This window comes from Carcharhinus amblyrhynchos, chromosome 27 (genome assembly GCF_965287045.1).
Source record: "Carcharhinus amblyrhynchos chromosome 27, sCarAmb.v2.hapA, whole genome shotgun sequence".
Taxonomy (NCBI): Eukaryota; Metazoa; Chordata; class Chondrichthyes; order Carcharhiniformes; family Carcharhinidae; genus Carcharhinus; species Carcharhinus amblyrhynchos.
Window position 1 is genome coordinate 9,241,951 of NC_137350.1, and position 25,424 is coordinate 9,267,374.

The window sequence follows — 25,424 nt, forward strand, 5'->3', positions numbered from 1 at the left end:
GACATGCCAATGTAAGCATCCTTTCCCAGGCTGATATCCTCAGTATTGAGGACTGGTCACACTCGACCAGCTGCAATAGGTTGGCCACATTGTCCGTATACCCAACCCAAGACTCCTGAAACAAGTGCTCTACTCCAAGCTGCACAATAGCAAGTGATCACTAGGAGGGCAGAGGAAACACTACAAGGACACTCTGAAAGTCTCCTTAAATAAATGCAACACCCCCATCAATATGTATGAATAGCTTGCCCTCAAATGCACAAACTAGAGAACAAGCATCTGCAAAAAAGTGCCAATCACCTTGAGCGTCACCAGGTGGAGCATGCAGAGCCCAAGTGTAAGCAGTGGAAAGAGAGTGCAGAATCCAGAATGCCTCACCCACCTCATCAACTACCACCTGCCAAGCCTGCAGCAGGGTCTGCGGCTCCTGGATTAGATTATTCAGCCACCACAGAACACACATCCTCGGAGTGGAAGCATGTCACCTTCAACTCTGAGGGACTGCCAAATGAGGAGATAACTCAATATAGCCACCAAACAAGTGTCTTTATTCTGAAAATCAGAGAGGCTAAACTACTTTAATATTCCACCAATAACAAAGAAGTTATTTGGAGGCAAAAAAAAATCCAAAGTTGTTTAAAATAGTATTGGTTTTACGGATCCTTGGTTCCATTAAGAATTTGTCCACAGGCCATTTTCCTCTTGCTTTGATGATGTGATATCTGTTCATACATTGCTGCTCGCTTTTGGGTCTCCCATTATTCCTGAACAAAATCATGATCTACAAACTCCCACTCCAATGACTCAGGCAATACTAATCCTTAATCAGCTTCAAGTTGATTCACTGCAATGACTCAAGATGAACTCTCCATTCTGCTTCTGTCCTCGTTTAATGCTCATGATAGAAAGAGTATGATTACTGACTCAAGGTGTGGCAGATGTCATAGCTCCACAGCAAGCACTGACTCCAAGGTACTATGCTACCAATTATTTTTCTTTCAAAGACACGACATGGCATTCAATGTTGTTTGAGATTAATATACAAAAGAATATGGGAAGAATGTGTTTAACTGCCACCTGTTAGCCAGAGAATAATGAGGACATGACTTGCTGCTATTATCCTTTTTGGGATGGGTGTGATGTTACCCCTTTCTTAATAGTGCAAAATTTAAGATGTATAATGAACCCATTTATCACTTGCCAGCATTGGTACAAAAATTCCTGCATCACTGGCTGAAGTTGCACTTGTCAAGGAGCAAGAACTGAATAATGCTGAAACAGGTTAAACAGCAATAGCAGCAGCTCAGGAAAGACAGCTGGCTTCTTCCTTGGACAAAGAAAAGGTGTGCAATATCTTTCCTAAGAAATTTTTAAAAAATCATAAACACCCATTCTATCTCATGGCAGAATATCACCTCTCTAGGCTGATAGGGGGAAAAAAAACTCTTCTCACTTTTCCCCTGCCCCCACACACTTGCACAGCAATCTGCCTCTTTCACCTTAAAAAAAATCTAGGCCAGCAATAAGTGGGTCAAATAATCCCCATGTGGTATCAAGGGAACAAATTGCAGATCACTATGACAGCTTTCGGCCAGTTAGATTTCACCAATTGCAGGAGAAGGAATAGAATACAAGGTCAATCTTTCATTATCAGATTGCTGGATTTTAATTAACAGCATTTTTCTTTCAATTGTTGCTCTATTGTCCTATGCCAAGTGAGTAAGATATGGACATATTTTTGTGATTTCTGATATTTTGAACTCCTCTTGTATCCACCTGGTGTTCACAAGGAGGAGTGAAGGGACGACCAGTCACTTCCTCTGATGGTGTTGTTAATAACAGGTAACGTTAGTCATATCTGATATCATCATAATTCCATAACCCCACAAGCAATAAATGATGCAGCTAAACCACCAGGCATCAATCTAGGCACTGGAAACAATAATGGCACACACAACGTCTAGACTCTGCAATGTACTCCCCACTAACACCTGGGAACTTGTGCCAGAATTGGGAGAATTGTTCCACAGACTGGTCAAACAACAGTCTGAAATAGTCACACACACTGAATCATTCCTTACAGACAATATTCCAGACACCATCATTAACATTTGGTGGCATCACCATTGCTATTAGCCCCAGTAGCATCATTTTGGGAGCTACCATTGACCAGGAGCTTAACTGGACAAGCCATATAAATACTGTGGCTACAACAGCAGGTTAGAGGCTAGGAATTCTGAGGTGAGTAACTCATCTCCTGACTACCCAAAGCCAGTCCACCATCAGGAATTTGATGGAATACTCTCCACTTACCTGGAAGAGAGCAGTTCCAAAAACATCCAAAAAGCTCAACTCCATCCAGGACAAAGCAACCTGCTTGATTGGCACCCCATCCACCACTGATGCACAGTGACAATGGGTACAAAAAGTACACTGCAATAGCTCGCTAAGCCTGCTTGAACAGCATCTCACAATCTCTATCATCTGGAAGTACAAGAGCAGTAGATGCTTGGGAAAGCCACCACCTGCACAATCCCCTCAAGCCACACACAATCTGACTTGGAACAATATTGCTTTCTGTTATTGTCGTTGGGTCAAAATCCTGGAACTCCCTTCCTAAAAGCAACGTGATTGTACCTGCATTACATGCTGTGCAATGGTTTAAGAAAATGGCACACCATCACTTTTAAGGACAATTAGGGATGGGCAGCAAATGCTGACTTAGCCAGTGATATCCACATGTATGAAAGAATTTTTTTAAAAAGCACTGTTTGTTCACTTACATCCCAGGATTGTAATCAGCTGCAGCGTCTAGGGAGGACCCTCGATTTGGCACCACTTTGATTCAAGTCAGTTGATCTCAGCCAGAATCGGACTACGATTGGCTTTACATAACGCTCATATAATTTTATGGTATCTGCTGTTGATGTCAGGATCACCTGTGATACTCACACCACATTACTAAACATAATACCGAAAGATGTGCAAAAATATCAATTAAATTATCAATACCCAGGGGTTTGAACAGACAGACACACCCATTTTAAGAAATGTTTAAATTAAAAGGAAACATAGTTTATGACTGCATCAGTTAAGTTTGCTCTTTACAATCTTACAGAGAAAATGGAACTATGTTATAATTCACTCAAGAATAAATCTGCTCAGGTTATTGACCACAAGCTGGCCTCCACAAGTTTTATTTACCCACCCCGACCCTATTTTAATACATGCAATATTTCACTGTGCTCAAGGTTTATGCATATTTTATGGACAAGATGAATTAATATGAAGCAGCAAGGGAGTTATTATGACTGTTGTTGTACAGTGGCACACTTCATTCGAGTTTTGATTATCAAGTGACGAGTTTTGAGTTTGTACTTCCTATGCTGTCATTCTCCTGACGTGCCCAGTGGGCACTTCCTCATGATGGCAGGGGTGTGTGGGAAAGCAGCAGGAAGCAAACAAAAGGAAAGAAAATGGGTACTGAAATGAGTAACCATACCTCTGTTGCTGTCCTTAAGGATTCTACCAAATATAAAGTAAGCAGGTCTAAAATGCATATAACATGGTCACACCCTATCTGGCAGAGATAACAAATTTCACTTTAAAACAGAGGGGTACAAGTGTACGTGATAAACTACAATAAAAATATCACTTCACCTTAATTTAAATCTTGTACTGTGGAACTATTATTCTGCAAAGGGGGGAGATCTATTTGATCTGAGAAGCAAGATCCAATTGCTATATTGAAACCCAGCCATCCACTTGCATTCACCTACTAAATTCAATTGCATAGTGTAGACCATTAGAAGACAGACATGAAAAGTGGAGCTCGCACCATATATCAAAAGGAAGCTGAAGCTGATGCTGAAATCATTTTCATTTGATTACAGAAATATCTGAACAAAATCAGGAATTTGTATTTATCCATTTGATTGACGTGGCAAAACCATATAGAACAGACTGTCATTAATTTTAAAAGGCAACAACTGCATGAACTGAAACATCAACTGAGATCCCACTTTAGCTACTTCTAGCTTTACTGATTGATATATTTGTGCAAAATTTCTGGTTCTACTCCAATGGAGTTAGCTAAACTGCTTCAAATAAAGGGAATCGATGGATGTACAAAATGCACAGAAGTGTTTTGTACCAGCCTGTTATCCAATTAAATCTCATCCCCAAACGTGTTTTATTAAATAACAGAATTATGATAAAGAATGGGATTGGTTAGAATGTCAAAGAATGGTGCTATTTTAAAACGCTGGTTCTATATGGCATAGTGCTTAAAACTGTTCCACTGAGCATGAAGCAAAACAATCTTTTATAGTGAAAGCTGGGATCAGCCTTCACAAATTCCAATTTTCACTAAGTTAATGTACAATTTGGCAACATAAATACTGTGCATCATACAAAATTAGGCAGACACGATTAGGTATTTGAAATATCAGATGTTCCAAATCTGCTGTTCAGAACTGCTTTGTTATCCTTAAGAGCATTCAACAGAGGTATGAACTGGACATTGACAGCCCTCTATAGGAAATGAAAATTATTTCAGTTTTTAATACAGGAACAGTCATTTCAGTTCTTCTGTGACTTCTTTTGCACAATTTACTAACCACAGTTTAGGCAGGCACTGACTCACTGTGTGTAATTTCCTGAATGATTCCATTTGTCATATTACACTACCACTATACCATCATCAGCCACTTCCACCTTCTAAGAAACAGTCTGAATGTGATGAACAGTGAAGATGGGGTGATACTTCAACTCAGCCCAATGAACATAAACCATTAAGAGCACTGCACAGAAAGAGGGTGTGATCTCCCTTTAGTCATTGTGACAGCAATCATATGGAGTTTTTCAGTAAAAGCTCATTTTAACATTTTCAACCTTCTTAAGCTATTCAGTAATTGTATGTGCTAATTCTTAAACTGATCATGAAAAATCATTTATATCCCACATTAAAAATATCAGAGCTGCTTGCATTTCCTCTGTGCCATTTCACTTCCTGTTGTCACAGTTTTATCTCACCCACGCGTCAACATTTTCTGTAATAAATTCCTATGCCGCATCCTTACTGAAAAGCCCATATAAACTCATCATACAGATTGCATTATCAAGCCTCCAGGTTCCCACACTTCTCTCAAAAGGCTTGCTCTTTTATTTTTTTCTCAATAACTCAAATTTCTAACATCTAAAATACAAAAACATATACATTTTACAATAACGAGCTTATTTATCCATTGAGTTGTCTTTTAATGCTTCATTAAAATTTAAGCTTGAAGGCCAAAACTTCACACTAAATCACAGAGTATGCGTGCGGCACATAATTTCCTAGGATGCTTTAGGGACAGGCAACTAAAACAAATAATATTTCTTCCTTTACCCCACTGGTTGTTTTGTGAAAAATATTCTGAAGCTAGAGAGAGATAAATTTTTTAAAAACTGACTCAGAGACAGAAAGAAAATTATAATGACAAACCTGTTTGTGGCCTTTATTTAGTATTTGATGTATTAGAATATGAGAGACTGAGGTGTGGGTGGGGTCAGAGACAGAAATTACAATTTTACATGCATTTCCAAAAAAGCAGCATCAGTTGAATCTGAAAACATACCAATTATCTCCAACTACTTTGTTGATCAAAGAATCTTTACAGTGCAGGAGGCCATTCGGCCCATTGAATCTGCACCGACAACAATCCCATCCAAGACCCTATCCCCATAACCCCACCTAATAACCGTGCTAATCCCCCTGACATTAAAGGTCAATTTAGCATGGTTAATCCACCTAACCTGCACATCTTTGGACCATTGGGGAAACCGAAGCACTTGCAGGAAACCCACACGGACACAGGGCAAACATGCAAATTCTGCACAGACGGTCACACTAAAGCTGGAATTGAACCTGGGTCCCTAGTTCTGTGAGGCAGCAGTGCTAACCACTGTGACGCCCTGATAGTTCAAATAGGTCAATGATAATTGGTTGACATCGCTTAATTTCTGAGGTCTATGAGCTAGATAAGGCATGGAGGCTTTATTTGTGAAAAATGTGTCTTAACTTTGGAAAAGAAACAAAGCCTCTGAATAAAAAATAATGTATATTCAATCCAAACATTTCCTTTTTTTAAACTATTCTTATGAAGTCATGTAAGGCTTTGAGCAGCACGGAAACTAAATATTCTGCATACCCTGTCAAGGAGATTGATCAACTGAACTGTCTAAAGACTGATTCCTGCTGACCCAATTGGAAAGTCTTGTCATACAACTCCAAGATCATTGTGTTTTGGAAAGTGATTATTTTCAGTACAATGGACAGTGCGTTTCACCTTTCATCAATGCAATCGAGAGACATTTCAGCTCTGTTAAATATTGAGAAGAACTTTTTTTTTCCAATATCCTGCTATAAATTCTGTTCCTCAACTCTTCCTGTAGCTGTCTGAGGCTGAACCAGACTTGTTTTAAACCCTGAGCTTCTGACCAAGTATTTGTGTCATCACTAAGACCTCTTTAACAAGGACAACATCCCTACCCCAGCTCACCTGCTGCTGAAGACTTGACACCTCCAAAGTACTTCTCCCATGCTTCAACCTCCATAAATCCATTTGGCAACTAGTTAAAATTTCTAGCTCTTTGGCAATCAAATGTTACAATACAATTTTTTATGTATATATGAATAAAATAGGAATAAAGGGATATGATCCCCAGAAGGGTAAGAGGTTTTAGTTCAGGCTGGCAGCAATGTTGGTGAAGGCTTGGAAGGTCAAAGAGCCTGTTTCTGTGCTGTAATTTTCTTTATTCTTTCTTTGTTCTCTTAATACAAATACATTCAATTGCCAGTACATAGATGAGCCATCACAAACCAGAGATAGCACAGTTTCAGTTCAGGATTTAGTTTACCCTGACTTGATCTAAATGTATTTATTTTTGTGGTACTATTAAATGATATCAAGTTTTTGAAAAGCCTTCATATTCTAGCAAAGTGCAGTTATCTCACCGAGTCCACACTTATCTGTCATTTTACTTTTGCTTTTATGAATGTGCAAAATTAAGTAATGTTTGAAATGTTTTGATTTGTGGCAAAATGCTCATCTCACTGAGTTCACTCTTTTTCTGTTATTTTGTCATCTCGGATTTCTATCGTCAAGATGGCTATTCCTCATTTGCATTGAATCATCTGTCAAGTGCTCTAACATGGTTGTGGAGCCCAACTGCAGACCTGCATAGCTTTCCATGGTGCTGATTTTGTTGGGACTGTACAATTTTTCTCGTCTGCATTTTGCTGCCTATAGTCTTTGTTGTTCAAAACAAACAATGTCATTAATTGAGATTGCTCAGTTCTTTTGTGTGCATTTTTCTCCCAGTCTGTGGTGGACATGCCGCATTTTTTGAGCTTTAGCCTCAAGGAGTCATTAAATCTTAATCTCAGCTACCTAGCAGCAAATTTAGGTTGTGAATATATGATCACCTTTGGGATTTTACTGTATGTCATGTGGATTACATGTTCACTTCTCTGAGCTGGGCTCTGATGATCAGTGCTTTAATTCCAGACATTTCTACTCAGTGTTGGGTATTTTTTCCTCCCATTCGATACCCATGATTTTCTAACTTCATCTCATGTGGAATGTGTCCAACTGCTTAATATGTCTGGAATAGACAGTCCATGCTTCAATGGCATATTAGGAGGGTAGTTACTATCACAGCTTTCTACACAGCAACTCTTGCTACCTTGTTTCCTCTAGAGTTTCTTGTCTTTCAACAGACAAATGTTGAGTTTTCTCTGGCAATTTAATTTGCCACCTGACAACATAGACATTGTTGGAGATTCTGCTTCTTATATAGGTGAAGTTATCTACAGCTTTCAGGCATGTGTTATTGATAATTATATTAGGTGGGGTATAGTCAGAAATTGATGGTGATTGGTGGAGTATGTCTGTTTTCCCTAAGCTGACGGTTAGCACATAGCCATTAGCCACTTTTAAAAACAGTCCATGATCACGTGAAGGTTGTGTTCATAATGTGACACGAGGACACAAACAGCAATTTCTGTACTGTCTCTATACCTTAGTTGAGGGTTTCAGTTATCTCAAAGAGATTGCCATCTATTCTGAAATAATTGCTCATCACATCAACATTTCCATCGAGTGCCCCACAAAACAAGCAGCAAAGAATATAGTGAAGAGCTCAGGAACCATGACAAACCCTTCATTCACACCACTGATTACATCAAAGGTGGTCAACACATTCACCAAGTCAGTGACACTGTGCATCACTCCACCGTGAAACTGCTGTATCATATATACAGCTCTATGAGGACATCCAGGTTCGGTTAAGGTTTTCCACAAGGCCTCCTTGGTTATTGTGTCAAAAACCTTCATCAGGTCAATGATTGACAGTCAAGTCCCATCTACTCTTGTGGAATTTCTCGTCTTTGTTGAAAGATGGCAATGATGTCACAAGTGTCTCTGCCCTTCTCGAACACATTCTGAATTTCTGTACATCTTGATGTCCAATGTCACATAAGGAACATTGGATTTTCAAGTGTTAAAACAGGGTCATATTGGAAAATAAGTGCGATAGCAAAATTTCACCAATGTGCACTGTTGAATAAACTACCTGTGATTTTCCCAGGTAGTACAATATATGATTTTAAAGTGCCTATTCAAGTACACAGATGAATTTGTGTGTCAGTACATTAGGCATCTTTACAGACAAGGGAAGATGAGAATTTACTGGGCCTCCAATGATGGTAGAAACAAAGCTGCTAAGTGAGGCCTCAACATACACTAAGACATGGGCACTGAGTAAACATTTCAGCTGGAATATTGTGTACAGTTCTGGGTGCCACACTATAGGAACAATGTGAACGTATTGGAGAAGTGCAGGAAAGGTTTACAAAAATGGTTCGTGGGATAAGAAACTTCAGTTATGAGGATAGATTGGAGGGGTTGACGCTGTTCTCCTTGGAGAGAAGAGGCCTGAGAGGAGATTTCATAGAGATGTTCAAAGTCATGAGGGGCTGAACAAAATAGACAGGGTAAACCTCTTCTCCCTCACAAAAGGATCAGGGACAAGACAGCACAGATTGAAGATGATTTGCCAAAGAAGCAAATGTGATTTGAGAAAAAGCATTTTCATGCGAGCAGTACAGGTCTGAAATGCACTATCTGGAAGTGTGGTGAAGGCAGGTCTAACTGAGGTATTCAAGAAAGCATTAGTTGATTACTGGAATAGAAACAATATGCATGGGTATGGGGTAAAACCAATTGAATGGCACTAAGCCATAATGCTCATTTAGAGATCTGGTGTCGACATAATGGGCTAATTGGTCTCCTTCTGCACAGTAACAATTCTGTGATTCTAATCAGTCCAATTTACTCAGTGTCTCATTCCAGGTCAACCCTCTGATCCCAGGCGCCAACCTAGTGAACTTCTGTTTAGCACCTCCCATATAAATATATCCTTTTCCAAATATGGAGACCAAAACTACATACTCCTGGGCACCTGCACAATTGTGGTAAATATTCCTCATTTTTGTACTCTAACCCTCTTGTAATAAAGGTCAATATGCTACGTGTCTTCCTAATTGCATTGTCTTTGTGTTTTTATGTTCTTGTTACACATACATGCAGGTCTCACTGAACATATTTCTTTTAAAAATATTCTGCTTTTCTATTCTTACGACCATAATGAATAACCTCAGACTTCCTACATTATATTCATGTGCCACATTGCTGCTCACTCACTTTACCTATGTTATCTTTGCAACTACTTTGTGTTCTCCTCACAGTTTACATTTCTATTTAAATTTGTATCATTTGCAAAATTGGGTGCATTATTCTTGATCTTTTTCTGAGTTATGAATAGAGATTGTAAGTTTCTGAGGCCCCATTACTGTGTCGTGAGGCACTCCACTTGTTGCATTCTTGAAACTGCACTGTTTATTTCTACTCTCTGCTTACTGTCCAATAACCGCTTTCAGAATATCCACAACTCCATAAGCTCTCATCTTGTTCATTACATTTTATGATGTAGCAATTTTCTGAAATTTAAATTTATTGCATTTGCTGGTTCCCCATTTTCTACACCCGTTGTTACATCCTTTTGCAAATCTAATAAATTTATCAAATACAAATTTCCTGTTGGATGAAGCCTCTTTTTTGTTTTGAATACAAGAGGAGTGAATGAGAGTAGAAGTTATCAAATCAAATTTTATATGAACTATACTAAAGAAAGCAGTTGGAGAATTACTGCACTGAGGAACCCTTCAATGTTGGAAAGTGTTCCATTCTCAGGTCACTTCTGTAGTCATAGATACAACAGATGGCCTTAATGCCAGAATTTGGCTCTCAACCTTCATTTTCTAACTTTTGCTTTGCATGAGAAGTGGAAGGATAGATCCATGATGGCATTTAAAACAACTCCCTGATCTTAACCATAAAAGAATGCTGTGGTTTCATGGCTTAGATGTAGAGGTATCACAAAATAACTTACTTATATCACAAAAACTGATGAAATTTCAGTCTTTCTCAGGTGTGATTACATACACTACCTGCTTTGGAAATATCACTTTGGATTACATTGGCTTGAAGATTTTTTTGAGTCAAGCTTGATGATGTTTGATGCACCAATATTACAACCACCTTCACAGCATAGCAGCTACAAATAACATTAAACTCCTGATAGTCAGTCAGTGAAGGAAGAAACTAGAGCCAGTCTTTACTTGGAAAAGGTTTAATTCAAAATGAACTATTACTGGGAACTATCCCCCCTCCCCGCTCCACTCAACTCCTGTGCCAGCAAATGTCTCTTTATATGTGCTCAAGTAACCATGCAATCAATGCTCTTCACCTGTATGTACTTAACTTCAATTGGTACAATTAACAAACAGTACAAATGCATAATTCAGGACAGGCTGAATGTCACAATACGTAATCAAGACAAAGCAGGCAGAAAGTGACGAGTCACACCTAATTATGAAAAGCACCAATGGATGAATCACTAACAATAACTTCCATTAGTACAGCACTTCAAATATAAAAAAATGTAAAACCTTCCATGAAACTTCTTTGTTCTAGGAAGATCAATGCCAGCTTCACCTGTCTCATGCAACTGGAGTCCCTTATCCTTGGTAAAATCTCCCAAAGGTTTATCAAAGTTTAACCTAACTTCCTCGCTTTTGTGCTCCATGGCTTTACTTATAAAACAAAGCATCACATTTTTTTCTAAACATCCTTTTCAACTTGCTCTGCCATCTTTAAATATTTGTGTAGGTGAGTTCCTAGGCTTTTGGTCTTCCTGCATCCCCTTTGAAACTGTGCTAATTTATATCACTAGTCCACATTCCTCAGCACAAAATGCATCACTTTCACACCTCTTTGCATTAAATTTAATCTGCTATATGCCTGTCCACTTTATCACGTCTATGTCCTCCTGAGATCAACTGCTACCTTCATCACATTTCCAACTTTGTGTTATTTTGGAATTTTGAAATTATATCCTGCCGACGTAAGTCCATGTCACTAAACAGGAGGTCATGATGTGGAGATGCCAGCATTGGACTGGGGTAAATACAATAAGAAGTCTCACAGCATCAGGATAAAGTCCAACATATTTATTTGGTAGCAAAAGCCACTAGCTTTCGGGCCTCTGACCCTTCGTCAGGTGAGTGCAGGCTTCTGATCACAAACAGGGGATGTAAAGACACACACTCAGTTTATAAAATACTGATTCGAATGCGAGTTTTTACATTAGCTGTGGCCTGACCTAACATCGACCCTAGGTGGACACTACTTTATACTTCTCCACTGTCCAATAAACAATTGCTTCCCACTACTTTCTACATTCTGCCCCTTAGCCAATTTTGTATGCACTGCCCCTTTAATTCCACAGACTTCAATTTAGCTAATTAATGCCTTTTGAAAGCCCATACCAAATGCAGTACACCTTCATCAGCCTCCTCCCCTACTTAATCGAAAAACAATTACCTTCCGGCTGGAGTAATGCGCATGTTTTTGCAGTTTGGTGTTCAGAGCATCCAGGAACATCTTATCGGTGACCTTCCCCACATTTACACAAGCGTCATCAAGAATTGAAATGATACCCTTGTGTTGTTGTTCCACTAAATCCACAATGATCTGATTGTTAAAGTAGTCGATCTGAAGGGAGGCCAAATAAAGAGAAAGCCATTTTCTATTTGAGCATTCAGAATTTAATCAATTACAGAAGCAACCCTTTACACAGCAATCAAAATGATTAGAATTACCATATCATAAGATAATTTGAAGTGGGAATAAGGTGGGGGTAAAAGATCACATTCATTGTGCAAAGCAGCTATCTGGACTCTACTCAAAGAAAAAAGTCAGCAACTACTGAAGCAGAGTAAGAGTGGGGAGGGTTAGGAGTTTAGAGGATTTAATGTTTTTGCATTAGACTAACGTTTCGAGTGGGCTGCAGAAAGAGCAGGGGTATCCTGGATAATAATTAAAACAGATTACCTGATCATTAATCATACTGATTATTATGGGATTATGCTTTATGCAAACTGGCCACTTAAATCTGACTACTTTGTACTGTCACTATACTCTAGGGTGTGTGTTAAAATTTAGCTGCAGGATCACACTTAGCACTGAAAAATAATGAAATTCACTTTACTTTTAAAGTCAAAATCTGATTTACTCAGTCTTAATTTTCTCCCCAGTTGACAGAGTAGTCTCGAATTGTGGGTTGATTCATGCAAGTATATGAGAAGTATATGAATAAAAGTTACACTGATGAAGCAAGGCAATGCCCTTCTGAAGTACATCATTGCAGTGCCCTTGGTAGGAATTTGGCATACATAACTGACTCATAAAGGTAGAACAAGCATTAAGTTATGAACAAGAACATCCCATTTCCCCAGCACCTCATTATAATCAGACATGCACACACACACACACAAGTAAAACGGTGCTTCGTTCCTTACATGTCTCCAGGGGATGCCTTCACGTTGATACTCCTCCTGTTCCTGCTTCAGGACAAGCTGGATAAAAAGCTGCTGCAGTTTCTCATTGCAGTAGTTAATACAAAACTGTTCCAAACTGCAGATACAGAAACATAGTTACCATCAGTAATGCTCAGACTTGCCTATTTTGTTGTTTCCAATTAAATTTTTTCTGGTAATTTAGAACAAATTGAGGGGGGGCATAATGTAGGTTCCTACGTTGTGACTAATTCTAGTCCTTAAAACTGATTCTGTCCAGTTCTAAAGTCACGATACAGATGCTCATTACTACCCAAGTGTCCATTTCTCACGTGAAAGCCTGGGCACTGGATGTTGGCATGAAAAGACATGCTATCACATCTGAATTTTTTTTTAAAACACGAGACAAAAATAAACTCAAATTTGTTGAGTGCAATTATATTGAATTCATCACCTCACCAGTTTGCAACCTGTTCAGTCAGTATGAACTAGGGATTATAATTATAGGATGCCCATTCAGATGGCTGAGTGTCTCCTGATCACTGCTTTGTCTTTGCATCATAGGAATCAAACATCTTTCAACCTTTCATAAGTTCCTTTGCCAAAGCAAAATAGGAATTAATTTGCAAGCTCTTAATGATCAGCTTCTGTAACTTGGGCAGAAGACCAATAGAAATCATAATGAAATATTGCAAGTGCTACAGGCCAGGGCTTTCATAGATCATCCAGCAATTAGGAAACCTCTCACTGAAATTCACCTTCGTAATAGCTTAGGACTGTGAGTACCTGCACTGTGAAACCTGTGAGCTAGGGAGGAAACAAAGTATTTATCCAATAAAACTGGAAATGGCATGAGGTAAAGACCCTGGTTGTCCTCTAAACAACTGTGCTAGAATCTCTAAAAAAAAAGTAGCTTATAAGAACATAAGAAATAGGAGCAGGAGTAGGCCATCCAGCCCTTCGAGCCTGCCCCGCCATTCAATAAGATCATGGCTGATCTGTCGCTGCTCAGTTCCACTTTCCCGCCCTCTCCCCATAACCCTTAATCCCCTCTCCTATCAAAAACCCATCAACCCGCGTCTTAAAAATATTTAGCGAGGCAGCCTCCACCACTTCAACGGGCAGAGAATTCCAGAGATTCACCACCCTTTGAGTGAAGAAGTTCCTCCTCAACTCCGTTCTAAACCGCCCCCCTTTTATCTTGAGTTTAGTTCTCTAAATTGGCATCAAAAATTCTCATGTCAAAGCAATGTCACATTGAATAATTGTCTTAAAATTTGTTCTAAAAATTTTGAACAATGTGTACCTAAACTTGTGAAGATCCACATTAACGAGAACTGCCATCTAATGAAGGCCAAATGAACACTATTTTCAAATATCTCACATTAATTAAGAGATGAACGTATACCTCCATAATCCAAAAGGGTCATGAAGTAAAGTTGAATGAAACTGCACTTAAACATGTGCCAGAGATGTTCGAAAATCTCCAGAATACGTGAATAATTACTGACTCACTATTGCATCAGTCTCTTCAGCCTTTTATTACAATTATACTGGTAGATGTGGTATGGAACAAATCAAGTTATCCATCATTGAAGACAGGAAACCCTGATGTAAAAGTTGCTGTACTGCAAGAAGCAGGCTGCCAGAAGGATGTTTCCTGGCTTTGTTGCAATATCGAACTCAGGCCTCTGTGAGATCTACCCTGTGAAACAGTCGGTTAGTATCTTGGGTAAGTGTTGAAATATTGGACAATCTTGGTTTTTAACCTAATAAGTAGTGAATCAATATTCACCATTTGTACTTGTATGTTTTGAGTTTCTAAGCAAGTGGGAATAAAGGACAAACTGTACTTTACAAAAACCTTTTATTTGTGATACATATTGAAGTAAAAATGAAATTAAATCCAGCCAGTTCTGGGAAAGGAATGTGTAACTGGATTGCTTAACAGTGAGGTTATTTCTGAGAAGAGATCTAATGACTTGACAAAGAACAAAAATCAAAGAAAATTACAGCACAGGAACAGGTCCTTCAGGCCTCCAAGACTGCACCGACCATGCTGCCTGTCTGAACTAAAACCCCTTAACTCTTCTGGGGACCATTTTTCTCTATTCCCATCCCATTCATGTATTTGCTCAGGAGCCCCTTAAAAGTCACTATCATATCTGCTTCCGTTACTTCTCCCAGCAGCGAGTTCCAGGCACCCACCACCTTCTGTGTAAAAAACCTGCCTCGTACATCTCATTTAAACCTTGCCCCTCACACCTTAAACCTATGCCCCCTAATAATTAACTCTTCCATCCTGGCACTCTGTCCATGCCCCTCATAATCTTGTAAACTTCTATCAGGTCGCCCTTCAACCTCTGTTCCAGTAAGAACAAACCAAGTTTTTCCAAACTCTCCTCACAGCTAATGCCCTCCATACCAGGCAACATCTTGACAACATGGAGATGAGAGTTGGGTAACCAAAACAGGTAAACAGAAGTTAATTTTAACTTGTGCTGCAAACAACACAAACTCACAGAACTCCTGGTGTGTCCAGGAGAAGAAAGCAGAGCTCTCATTAAAATGGTCAGTTTTCTGTTTGGCAGCAAGAAGAAAACAGAACCGCATTTTTGGTGAAGCAATATGCAAGCTAGCCATGTGGTACTGAATTCTAAAAGCAACGTAAATAGTTCAGGCATGCTAAAGACCTGACTGCTTGCACCATAGGTGATCAGTCTGTGACCCAGTGTGTTGCTGATTGGTCAGCTGAAAAGGAACTCTGGGAAGCTACACCATCAGGACAGTATGACTCAAGGGAGAGAGGATTCAGAGAAGAGTGCCTTGTCAATGGCAATCACATCTGCCTACCTCAAGTGGAATAAGGAGACTCAAATCCAGAGAGGAAAAGTCAGAGATCCTACTCAGAGAATTAGTTTGAAGACAATGAGACTCCACATGGAGTGATGCAGAGTCAATTGAGAGACCTACCTTTGTTGAACTAACTATTTAAAGTGAAGGTCATTGTTTCTACTGAAATGTAAATAAGGATGTAAAAGAATTGGAAGCAGTACAGGGGAGGTTTACAAGATTGATACCTTGACTGAGCAGGTTGTCTTATGAAGAAAGTTAGACAGGTTGGGCTTGTTTCCACTGGAGCTTAGAAGAATGAGGGGTGATGTGATTGACTGTATAAGATCCTGAATGGCACTGACAAGGTGGACGTGGAAAGAATGTTTCCTCTTGCAGGTGAGTCCTGAACTAGACGGCACTGTTTTAAAAGTAGGGGTCGCACTTTTAGGACAGAGATGAGAATTATTTTTTTCTCTCTGAGGATTGTGCAACTTTGGGACTCTCTGCATGAGAAGAGATTGGAGGTGGAGCCATTAAATTTTTAAAGTTGGAGGTAGATGGATTCTTGTTAGGCAAGGGGATCTAAGGCATCAGGGTGGGTGGGGGGTGGTTAGATGGGAATGTAAAACCAGAAATGTAAATAGATCAGCCCTGATCTTACAGTGGAGTGAGTGGGGGGCGGGCTGAATGGCCTATTTCTACAGCCATTTCATTTGTACTGTTTGTTAATGCATGCTTAATTTTATGTTGAATTTGGATTAGACTGTTACAGCAAAAAAAATTAAAAATCAAAATGTTGTCTATCCATTCCTTTCTTCAGGGTGGTTTAGGATTACTTAGTTTTCAGGTTATTGGTCTCTTAGCAGATTGTAACAAGAACTGGAGGAAAAGGATATTGAAAAATAGGGTGGTAATAGTAGGAGATTTTAACTTTCCCAACATTGACCGGGACAGCCATAGTATTAGAGGGTTGGATGAAGAGAAATTTGTTGAATGTATTCAGGAGGAATTTCTCACTCAGTATGCGGATGCCTGACTAGAGAAGGGGCAAAACTTGACCTCCTCTTGGGAAATAGGGAAGGGCAGGTGACAGAAGTGTTAGTGGGGAATCATTTTGGGACCAGTGACCGTAATTTGATTAGTTTTAAGATAGCTATGGAGAATGATAGGTCTGGCCCAAAAGCTAAAATTCTAAATTGGGACAAAGCCAATTTTGGTGGTATCAGGCAGGAACTTTCAAAAGTTAATTGGGGGAGTCTGGGAAGGCATTGGAGAGGCTGTCAAAAGTGTGTTAACCAGGGTTCAGGGTAAACACATTCCTCTTAGAGTGAAAAGCAAGGCCAATAGAAGTGGGGAACCCTGGATGATTTGAGATGTTGAGGCCCTGGTCAAGAAGAAGGAAGAGACACATGACATGCATAGGTAGCTGGAATTAAGAGAATCCCTTGAAGAATATAGGGGGTGTAGGAATAGAGTTAAGAGAGAAATCAGGAGGGCAAAAAAGGGACACAAGATTGTTTTGGCAGATAAAGCAAAGGAGAGTCCAAAGAGCTTCTACAAATACATGAAGGGCAAAAGAGTAACAAGGGAGGGAGTACAGCCTCTTAAGGATCAACAACGTCATTTATGTGCAGATCCACAAGAGATGGGAAAGATCCTAAATGAATATTTCTCATCAGTATTTACTGTTTAGAAAAGCATGGGTGTTAGGGAACTTGGGAAATAAATAATGATGTCTTGAGGAGTGTACATATTACAGAGGTGGTGCTAGAAGTCTTAAAGCACAACAAGTTAGATAAATCCCCAGAATCTGATGAAGTGTATCCCAGAACATTGTGGGAGGCTAGGGAGAAAATTGTGAGTCCCCAAGCAGAGATCCCTGAACCATCAATAGTCACAAGTGAGGAGTCTGAAGATTGGAATGTGGCAAATGTTGTGCCTTTGTTTAAAAAGGGTTGCAGGGAAAAAAACCTGGGTACTACAGGGCAGTGAGCCTCACATCTGTGGTGGGTAAGTTGTTGAAAGGTATTTTGAGAGACAGGATCTACAGGCATTTAGAGATGCAAGGACTGATCAGGGACTGTCAGCATGGCTTTATGAGTGGAAAAATCACGTCTCACAAATTTGACTTTTTTGAAGGGGCAACCAAGAAGGTTGATGAGGCAGTGCAGTTGGATGTTGTCGACATGGACTTTAGCAAGGCCTTTAACAAGGCACCACATGGTAGGTTGTTGCATAAGGTTAAATCTGACGGGATCCAAAGTGAGATAACTAAATGGATACTTGGCTTGAAGACATAAGCCAGAGGGTGGTTGTAGAGAGTTGATTTTCAAACTGGAGGCCTGTGACCAGTGGTGTGCTTCAGGGATCAGTGCTGGGTCCAGTGTTATTTGTCATCATATTAATGATTTGGATGAGAATATGGGAGGCATGGTTAGTAAGTTTGCAGATGACACCAAGATTGGTGGCATAGTGGACAGTGAAGAAGGTTATCTCGGATTGCAACGGGATCTTGATTGATTGGGCCAGTAGGCTGACAAATGGCAGATGGAGTTTAATTTAGATAAATATAAGCCGATGCATTTGGTAGATTTGAGAGAATTTACTCTCATCAACTGAAACTTGTAATTAAAACTTGTACGTTGAAATGTGATGAGATCAGCATGTTAATCAAATATAACCAATATAATCAATGTATGTTACCTAATGTAATCAGTATAGTAATCACTTATAATCAATGAATGTAAACAGTAACCACCTTGAGGAACAATGGGTACTGTCCAGTTACCCAACTCATAATATGATTATGACTAAGAACATAAGAACATAAGAAATAGGAGCAGGAGTAGGCCATCTAGCCCTTCGAGCCTGCCCCGCCATTCAATAAGATCATGGCTGATCTGTCGTGGCTCAGTTCCACTTTCCCGCCCTCTCCCCATAACCCTTAATCCCCTCTCTTATCAAGAACCCATCAACCCGCTTCTTAAAAATATTTAGCGAGGCAGCCTCCACCACTTCAAGGGCAGAGAATTCCAGAGATTCACCACCATTTGAGTGAAGAAGTTCCTCCTCAACTCCGTTCTAAACCGCCGCCCCTTTATCTTGAGGCTGTGCCCCCTAGTCCTACTGTCTTTTTTGAGCGGGAACAGTCTCTCCACCTCTATCCTATCCATCCCATTCATCATCTTATACGTCTCAATGAGATCTCCCCTCATTCTTCTAAACTCTAACGAGTACAAGCCCAGTTTATTCAGCCTCTCCTCATAGCTCAATCCCCTCAACTAGAAAGAAAGAATGAAGTAAATATGTTTTCTTTACTGTTCGGTCTGAGTCAGCTAAACCACGATTGTTGTATACGCAGAACTGTTTGGATAAGGACAAAGGTTGTAATTACAATGGTTTCAAGAAGTAAATGATACGTTAATTAGTGACCAATCTCAAACAAGGTAGATAAATGGCAGGCCCAGAAACAATAGTGGCTAAAAGAGGTCAACCTTGAGAATGAGATAAGGGATCTCGAGGTACGGAGCTGCAGAGAGCATAAAAAGACTGTAAGCGAATGGTTCGTTGGATTGTTCTGGACATCCCGGCTTTATTGTCTTGTACTGGAGAATAAAGTCTACTGCTTGGAGGATTGAGGATCAAGGCTCAGACTCTCTGTTTCGATTGGCTAAAGTCAGTTGTTGTCCTGGGGAACCACGACAATTGAACCAGAGCAGGATTTACTTAGTTAATGTTAGGGCATTGGAAAGAGTTACAGCACAAAGAAATCTAGGAATACATGTTCATAGCTCCTTGAAAGTGGAGTCACAGGTGGACAGAGTGGTGAAGAAGACATTCGACATGCTTGGTTTCATTGCTCGGAACACTGAATACAGGAGTTGGGACGTTTTGTTGAAGTTGTACAAGACATTGGTCAGGCCACACTTAGAATACTGTGTATAGTTCTGGTCACCCTATTTAAAAGGATATTACTAAACAAGAAAGAGTGCAAAAAAGATTTACTAGGATGCTACCCGGACTTGATGTTTGAATTATAAGAACATAAGAACATAAGAAATAGGAGCAGGAGTAGGCCATCCAGCCCTTCGAGCCTGCCCCGCCATTCAATAAGATCATGGCTGATCTGTCGCTGCTCAGTTCCACTTTCCCGCCCTCTCCCCATAACCCTTAATCCCCTCTCCTATCAAAAACCCATCAACCCGTGTCTTAAAAATATTTAGCGAGGCAGCCTCCACCACTTCAACGGGCAGAGAATTCCAGAGATTCACCACCCTTTGAGTGAAGAAGTTCCTCCTCAACTCCGTTCTAAACCGCCCCCCTTTTATCTTGAGGCTGTGCCCCCTAGTCCTACTGTCTTTTTTGAGCGGGAAGAGTCTCTCCACCTCTATCCTATCCATCCCATTCATCATCTTATACGTCTCAATGAGATCTCCCCTCATTCTTCTAAACTCTAACGAGAACAAGCCCAGTTTATTCAGCCTCTCCTCATAGCTCAACCCCCTCAACTCCGGTATCAGCCTAGTAAACCTCCTCTGCACTCCCTCCAAGGCCAAAATATCTTTGCGCAGGTGCGGCGCCCAAAAATGCACACAGTACTCCAGTTGCGGCCTCACCAATGCCCTATACAGCTGCAGCAAGACCTCCCTACTTTTATATTCAATCCCCTTCGCTATGAAGGCCAGCATCCCATTCGCCTTCCTGACCACCTGCTGCACCTGCAAGCTGGGTTTTTGCGACTCATGCACAAGGACCCCAAGGTCCCTCTGCACCGTCGCCTGCTGCAGTTTTTCGCCCCGTAAGTAATAGTCCTTCCTACCATTCTTCCTACCAAAGTGGACCACCTCACACTTGCCAACATTAAATTCTATTTGCCATTTCCTGGCCCATTCGCCCAGCCTATCTAGATCCTTCTGCAGACTCTCCACACCCTCCGCACAATTTGCCGTTCCCCCAATCTTGGTGTCATCAGCAAATTTCGACACTCTACACTCGGTTCCCTCCTCCAGATCATCTATATAAATGGTAAAAAGCTGAGGCCCCAGCACTGACCCCTGGGGCACTCCACTAGTCACCATCCGCCAATCCGAATAGCACCCGTTGACCCCCACTCTCTGCCTCCTATTTGACAACTAATCCTCTATCCACGCTAACACCCTACCCCCAACTCCACGTCCCTCGACCTTCTGCAATAACCTCTCGTGAGGCACTTTGTCAAACGCCTTCTGAAAATCTAGAAAGACCACATCCACCGGCTCTCCTCTATCCACCGCCCTAGACACATCCTCATAGAACTCCAGTAAATTTGTCAGACACGACTTCCCTTTAATGAAACCGTGCTGCGTCTGCTCTATCAAGAAATTCCCTTCAAGATGCCTCGCAATTTCCTCCTTAATGACAGATTCTAACATTTTACCTACCACAGACGTTAAACTAACCGGCCTATAATTCCCCGCCTTTTGCCTGGCACCCTTCTTAAACAACGGCGTAACATTAGCCGTTTTCCAATCATCCGGCACTTCCCCGGAATCCAGCGACGTTTGGAAAATAACCACCAAGGAGAGGCTGGATAGACTGGGGTTTTTTTTCTGCAGCATAGAAGGCTGAAGAGTGATCTTACAGAGGCCTATAAAATAATGAGGAGCATATATCAGCTAGATAGTCAATATCTTTTCCCAAAGGTAGGGGAGTCTAAAATTGAGAACATAGGTTTAAAGTGAGAGAGAAGAGATACAAAAGTGTCCAGAGGGGCAATTTTTTCGCACAGAGGATGATGAGTGTCTGGAACAAGCTGCCAGAGGTAATAGTAGAGGCAGATACAATTTTATCTTTTAAAAAGCATTTAGACAGTTACATGGGTAAGACAGGTATAGAGGGATATGACTCAAATGCAGGCAATTGGGACTAGCTTTGGGGTTTAAAAAATGGGCAGCTTGGACAAGTTGGGCCAAAGGGCCTGTTTCCATGGTGTAAACCTCTATGACTTTAAACCTTTGTAACTATGGACGAAGATTGTCCAGCCTCCATGGCAATAATCTCAGTTTCTGAACAGAAATGAAGGAGCTGATGGGTGTTTAGAACATCAAACAGATGTACTTCTGAAGTAAGCAACTTTTGAAAATATCATGAACCATCCTCCAGATACATCCTTCCCTTGGAAACATGAACTGTAAGGTAACTGAGGATTTTCTCTCCTATGCTGTTTATTTTGCTTGAATAGTGAACAAAGAGATCCAGAAAACAGATAGTAGCAGGACCATGTCTTGGTGAGTGGATGTGGGAATATGTGTCATCCTGTCTCATTTGCTAAATGTTGTGCTAATTGTACTGCCTGATGACATATACACAAAATTATTTTGTACAATGGCCTGCCAACTGATTAATGTTCTGAGCAGGCTGGTCCAAATTCCACTTCCCTAGTTATCTTGCAGATGACTGCGTTATTCTGTTAGAAAAGTATGCACTAACACTGCCAAACCTACAGGAGGTTATCAGGTCTTACTGGTTAATAAAGGCGTCAGTTGGTGACAACAATTGTTCAGTGTAGTGTCAAGTTGGCAACTCCTGTACTGGATTGTCCTCAGCATTGCCTGAATTCATCAAATCTTTGGTACGAACTATGTAACGTCAGCACTTCCTTCACACTGATTCATGTTAATGTGCATTCACTGATGCCCGACTCAGCATGGCTACATTTCTTTAATTTGTGTTTGTCCATTTTGTTCTGATTAATACCACAGCTGGGCCTCGTGGGTACAATACTCAAACCAACAAACATTTTACATGCTGCAACAACTTTTTAGGCTTCAAATATTGTACATAATGATGGTGAATGCTAGCAATTTTGAACAGACTATTGTGTTTTGCACATTTACTAATATATTGGCACAGACACTGTGATTCAACATTGAAGGTGCATCATTTTGATATAGTTAATCTATTGCGAGGGCCATGGGCAGATGGGACAGTCTCGATGCTGATTCTGAAATTCCAATTTGCTCCTGTTAATGTTTGTTTATTGCCTTATTATGTTTGCTTTCACACAATCACAAACTGCTAGTAAGAGTCAAGGCTACAACAATATGCCTCTGATTCGACAATTCATGCTGCCTGGGAGCATAGATTAACACTGGAGTTTTAGGATTGTGGAATCATATTGTTCCACTTTAACTATAGATGGGAGAATGTTAGCCAAGCTGGAACAAAAGAGACTGCATATTGTTCAGGTGTACTCCCCTATAAGCTTTGCAGCTCAAGAGAGCCAGAAATCCTCATTTCAAAGAACACATTCCAGTCTCTTTACCACTTTCTTCTATTACCTCACCTGATTTGCTGAAGTTGCCAGTTTTCAGTAACTCTCAGTTTCATGGCTTCAGGGAGCACCCTGATAGCTTCTCTCAAGTAGCCAATTTTTCATGTATTAGAGTAAACAGAGATGCATTTATTGAGTATTGCAGCCAAACCCAATGCTGCTTCCCTGTAATACCTGTACATGTGCATTTTCAGCAGCAGGGTTGCTACATAGCTTGAGAAGCAACAGCTTGTTGTTTTGTTCATCTCTGGCACTGATTTGATGAGGCCATCGGACTCTGCCGTAAATTGCTCTTTTAAGTGCATACCTGTTGTTGTCAAAGATCTCAAAGCCATAGATGTCCAGGACACCAATAACTGTGTTTTTCCCATGGATTTTGGCATCATAATTCTTAACTTCAATAATATCATTGATTCGGTTGACAATCCAACAGAAAAGGCGGTCGTATATTGCCTGCATTGTGAAAGCAAACAAATATTAACTGAATGGTCATAGAATCCCTACAGTGCAGGGGCAGCCATTTGGTCCATCCAGTCTGCACTGACCACAATCCCACTCAGGCTTATCCCGTAACCCCAAGTATTTATCCTGCTAATCCCCAAGCACTAAGGGTCAATTTATCATGGCCAATCCGCCCAACGTGCACATCTTTGGCATGTGGGAGGAAACTGGGGCACCTAGAGGAAACCCATGCAGATACAGAGAGGACGTGCAAACTCCACACAGTCAAACGGAGGGCGGAATTGAAGCGGGTCTCTGGCACTGTGAGGCAGTAGTGCTAATACTGTGTCACCAAATTATCTACACATTTTATAGTCTAGCCTAGCAGAAACAGAGTGCAGCATGATCTGTTTATCTTAAAAGGACAAAGAAATACAATGCAATTTTCATAGAACTACATGAGTTTTTATGACAATGATTTAATAGTCATTATTAGACATTTAGTTCTAGATTTTTATTGAATTCAAACTTCACCAACTTCCATGATGTGATTTGAAACCAGGTCCCCAGAGCATTATCCTAGGTCCCTGCATTACAAGTCCAGCAACGGTACCTCCATACCATTGCCCCCCTTGCCTCAGTATTGGTAACTATTTGTTAAGTGTCAGCATTCTCAGCTGAGCTTTAATAATGTTTCTGGTGTCAAATATGAACCATAAAGTCAATAATTTGATCAAATCAGTCCAAAGTGAATCATGAAAAGGTTGACATGGTTGACCATTCGGCCCATTGTATAGTGTCTGGAACTATCACCTCCAATTAATTTACTTCCTTTCCTTCAATTATTTCATTTTTGAGACGTGGCAGTTCTGGAAAAGCCCATGTATTTCCTACCCATAGCTGCACTGTAGCAGTGGTGTTCAAATATATTTTTTACCTAAATTGTATATACAATTGAGTGACTAGCTAGACCACAACAAAGGAAATTTAAAACTGGAGTTATGGATAAGCCAGACTGTCACATTGTTATAAGTGCTTCTTTCCAAGTGTGAACAGAAATGTTAGCAAATTTATTAAATCCATTTTACAATGTGAAAATTCAATCTCGCGAGTTGTGCAGTTCCAATAATACAATTTGTGCTGCATGCGAATATTGATCTCTCTGGGAATTTAGGATTGCAGAAATCTTTTTTGCTTCATTTTAACCAGAGATGATTTGATAGCCTGTTACAATAACCACGATAGCACCAAACATAACTGCCTTTACCAGAAACCCAAGTCTCTGGTTTAATAGTGACGTTAAAGCAATCCAGATTCTAGTAACTGTGTTTAAGAAAATCATATAACTTTCCTAAATTCTGTCCTCTTGAGAATTTCCAATTTTGAATTGCTCTGCCATCAGCAGTCATATCTTCAGCTACTGAGGCTAAGTTCAAGAATTCTCTCCCTAAACCTCGCCATCTCTTTATCAATGTCTACCAATCCCTTCTGAAAATGCACTCTTTGATGATATTTGGTTATCTCCCCAAATACCTCCTTTTGTAACTCAGTGTCATTTCTTTCAGAGGGTCATTCTTCTGTGGAATTCCCAGAGAGCAGTGGAGGCAGGGTCAGTGAATATTTTTAAGGCCGAGTTAGATAGATTCTTGATTGACAAGGGAGTCAAAGAATATAAAGGGTAAAAAGGAATGTAGAGTTGAGGCCACAATCAGATCAGCCAGGATCTTATCAATTGGTGGAGCAGGCTTAGGGATTGAATGGCCAATTTCTGTTTCTAATTCTATGCTCATACGGTTGTACGTGTCAAATCTTGCCTGTAAAGGGCCTTGGGTCTTTAAGAAAGAGGCTACATAAATACTAGTTGCTGTTACAGGT

The 25,424-nt window shown here is 40.3% G+C and overlaps 1 protein-coding gene across 1 annotated transcript in view; it reads right to left on the reverse strand.

Moving 5' to 3' along the window:
* The window catches only part of myo1d (myosin 1D), a 520,742-nt gene that overhangs the window by 362,499 nt on the left and 132,819 nt on the right, over nucleotides 1-25,424 (reverse strand). The window contains exons 9-11 of the mRNA XM_080213488.1: nucleotides 23,416-23,561; nucleotides 12,965-13,079; nucleotides 11,988-12,158 (exon numbers count right to left, since the gene is read on the reverse strand). Coding sequence (XP_080069614.1) covers nucleotides 11,988-12,158; nucleotides 12,965-13,079; nucleotides 23,416-23,561 — 432 coding nt within the window. The remainder of the gene's footprint in view (nucleotides 1-11,987; nucleotides 12,159-12,964; nucleotides 13,080-23,415; nucleotides 23,562-25,424) is intronic.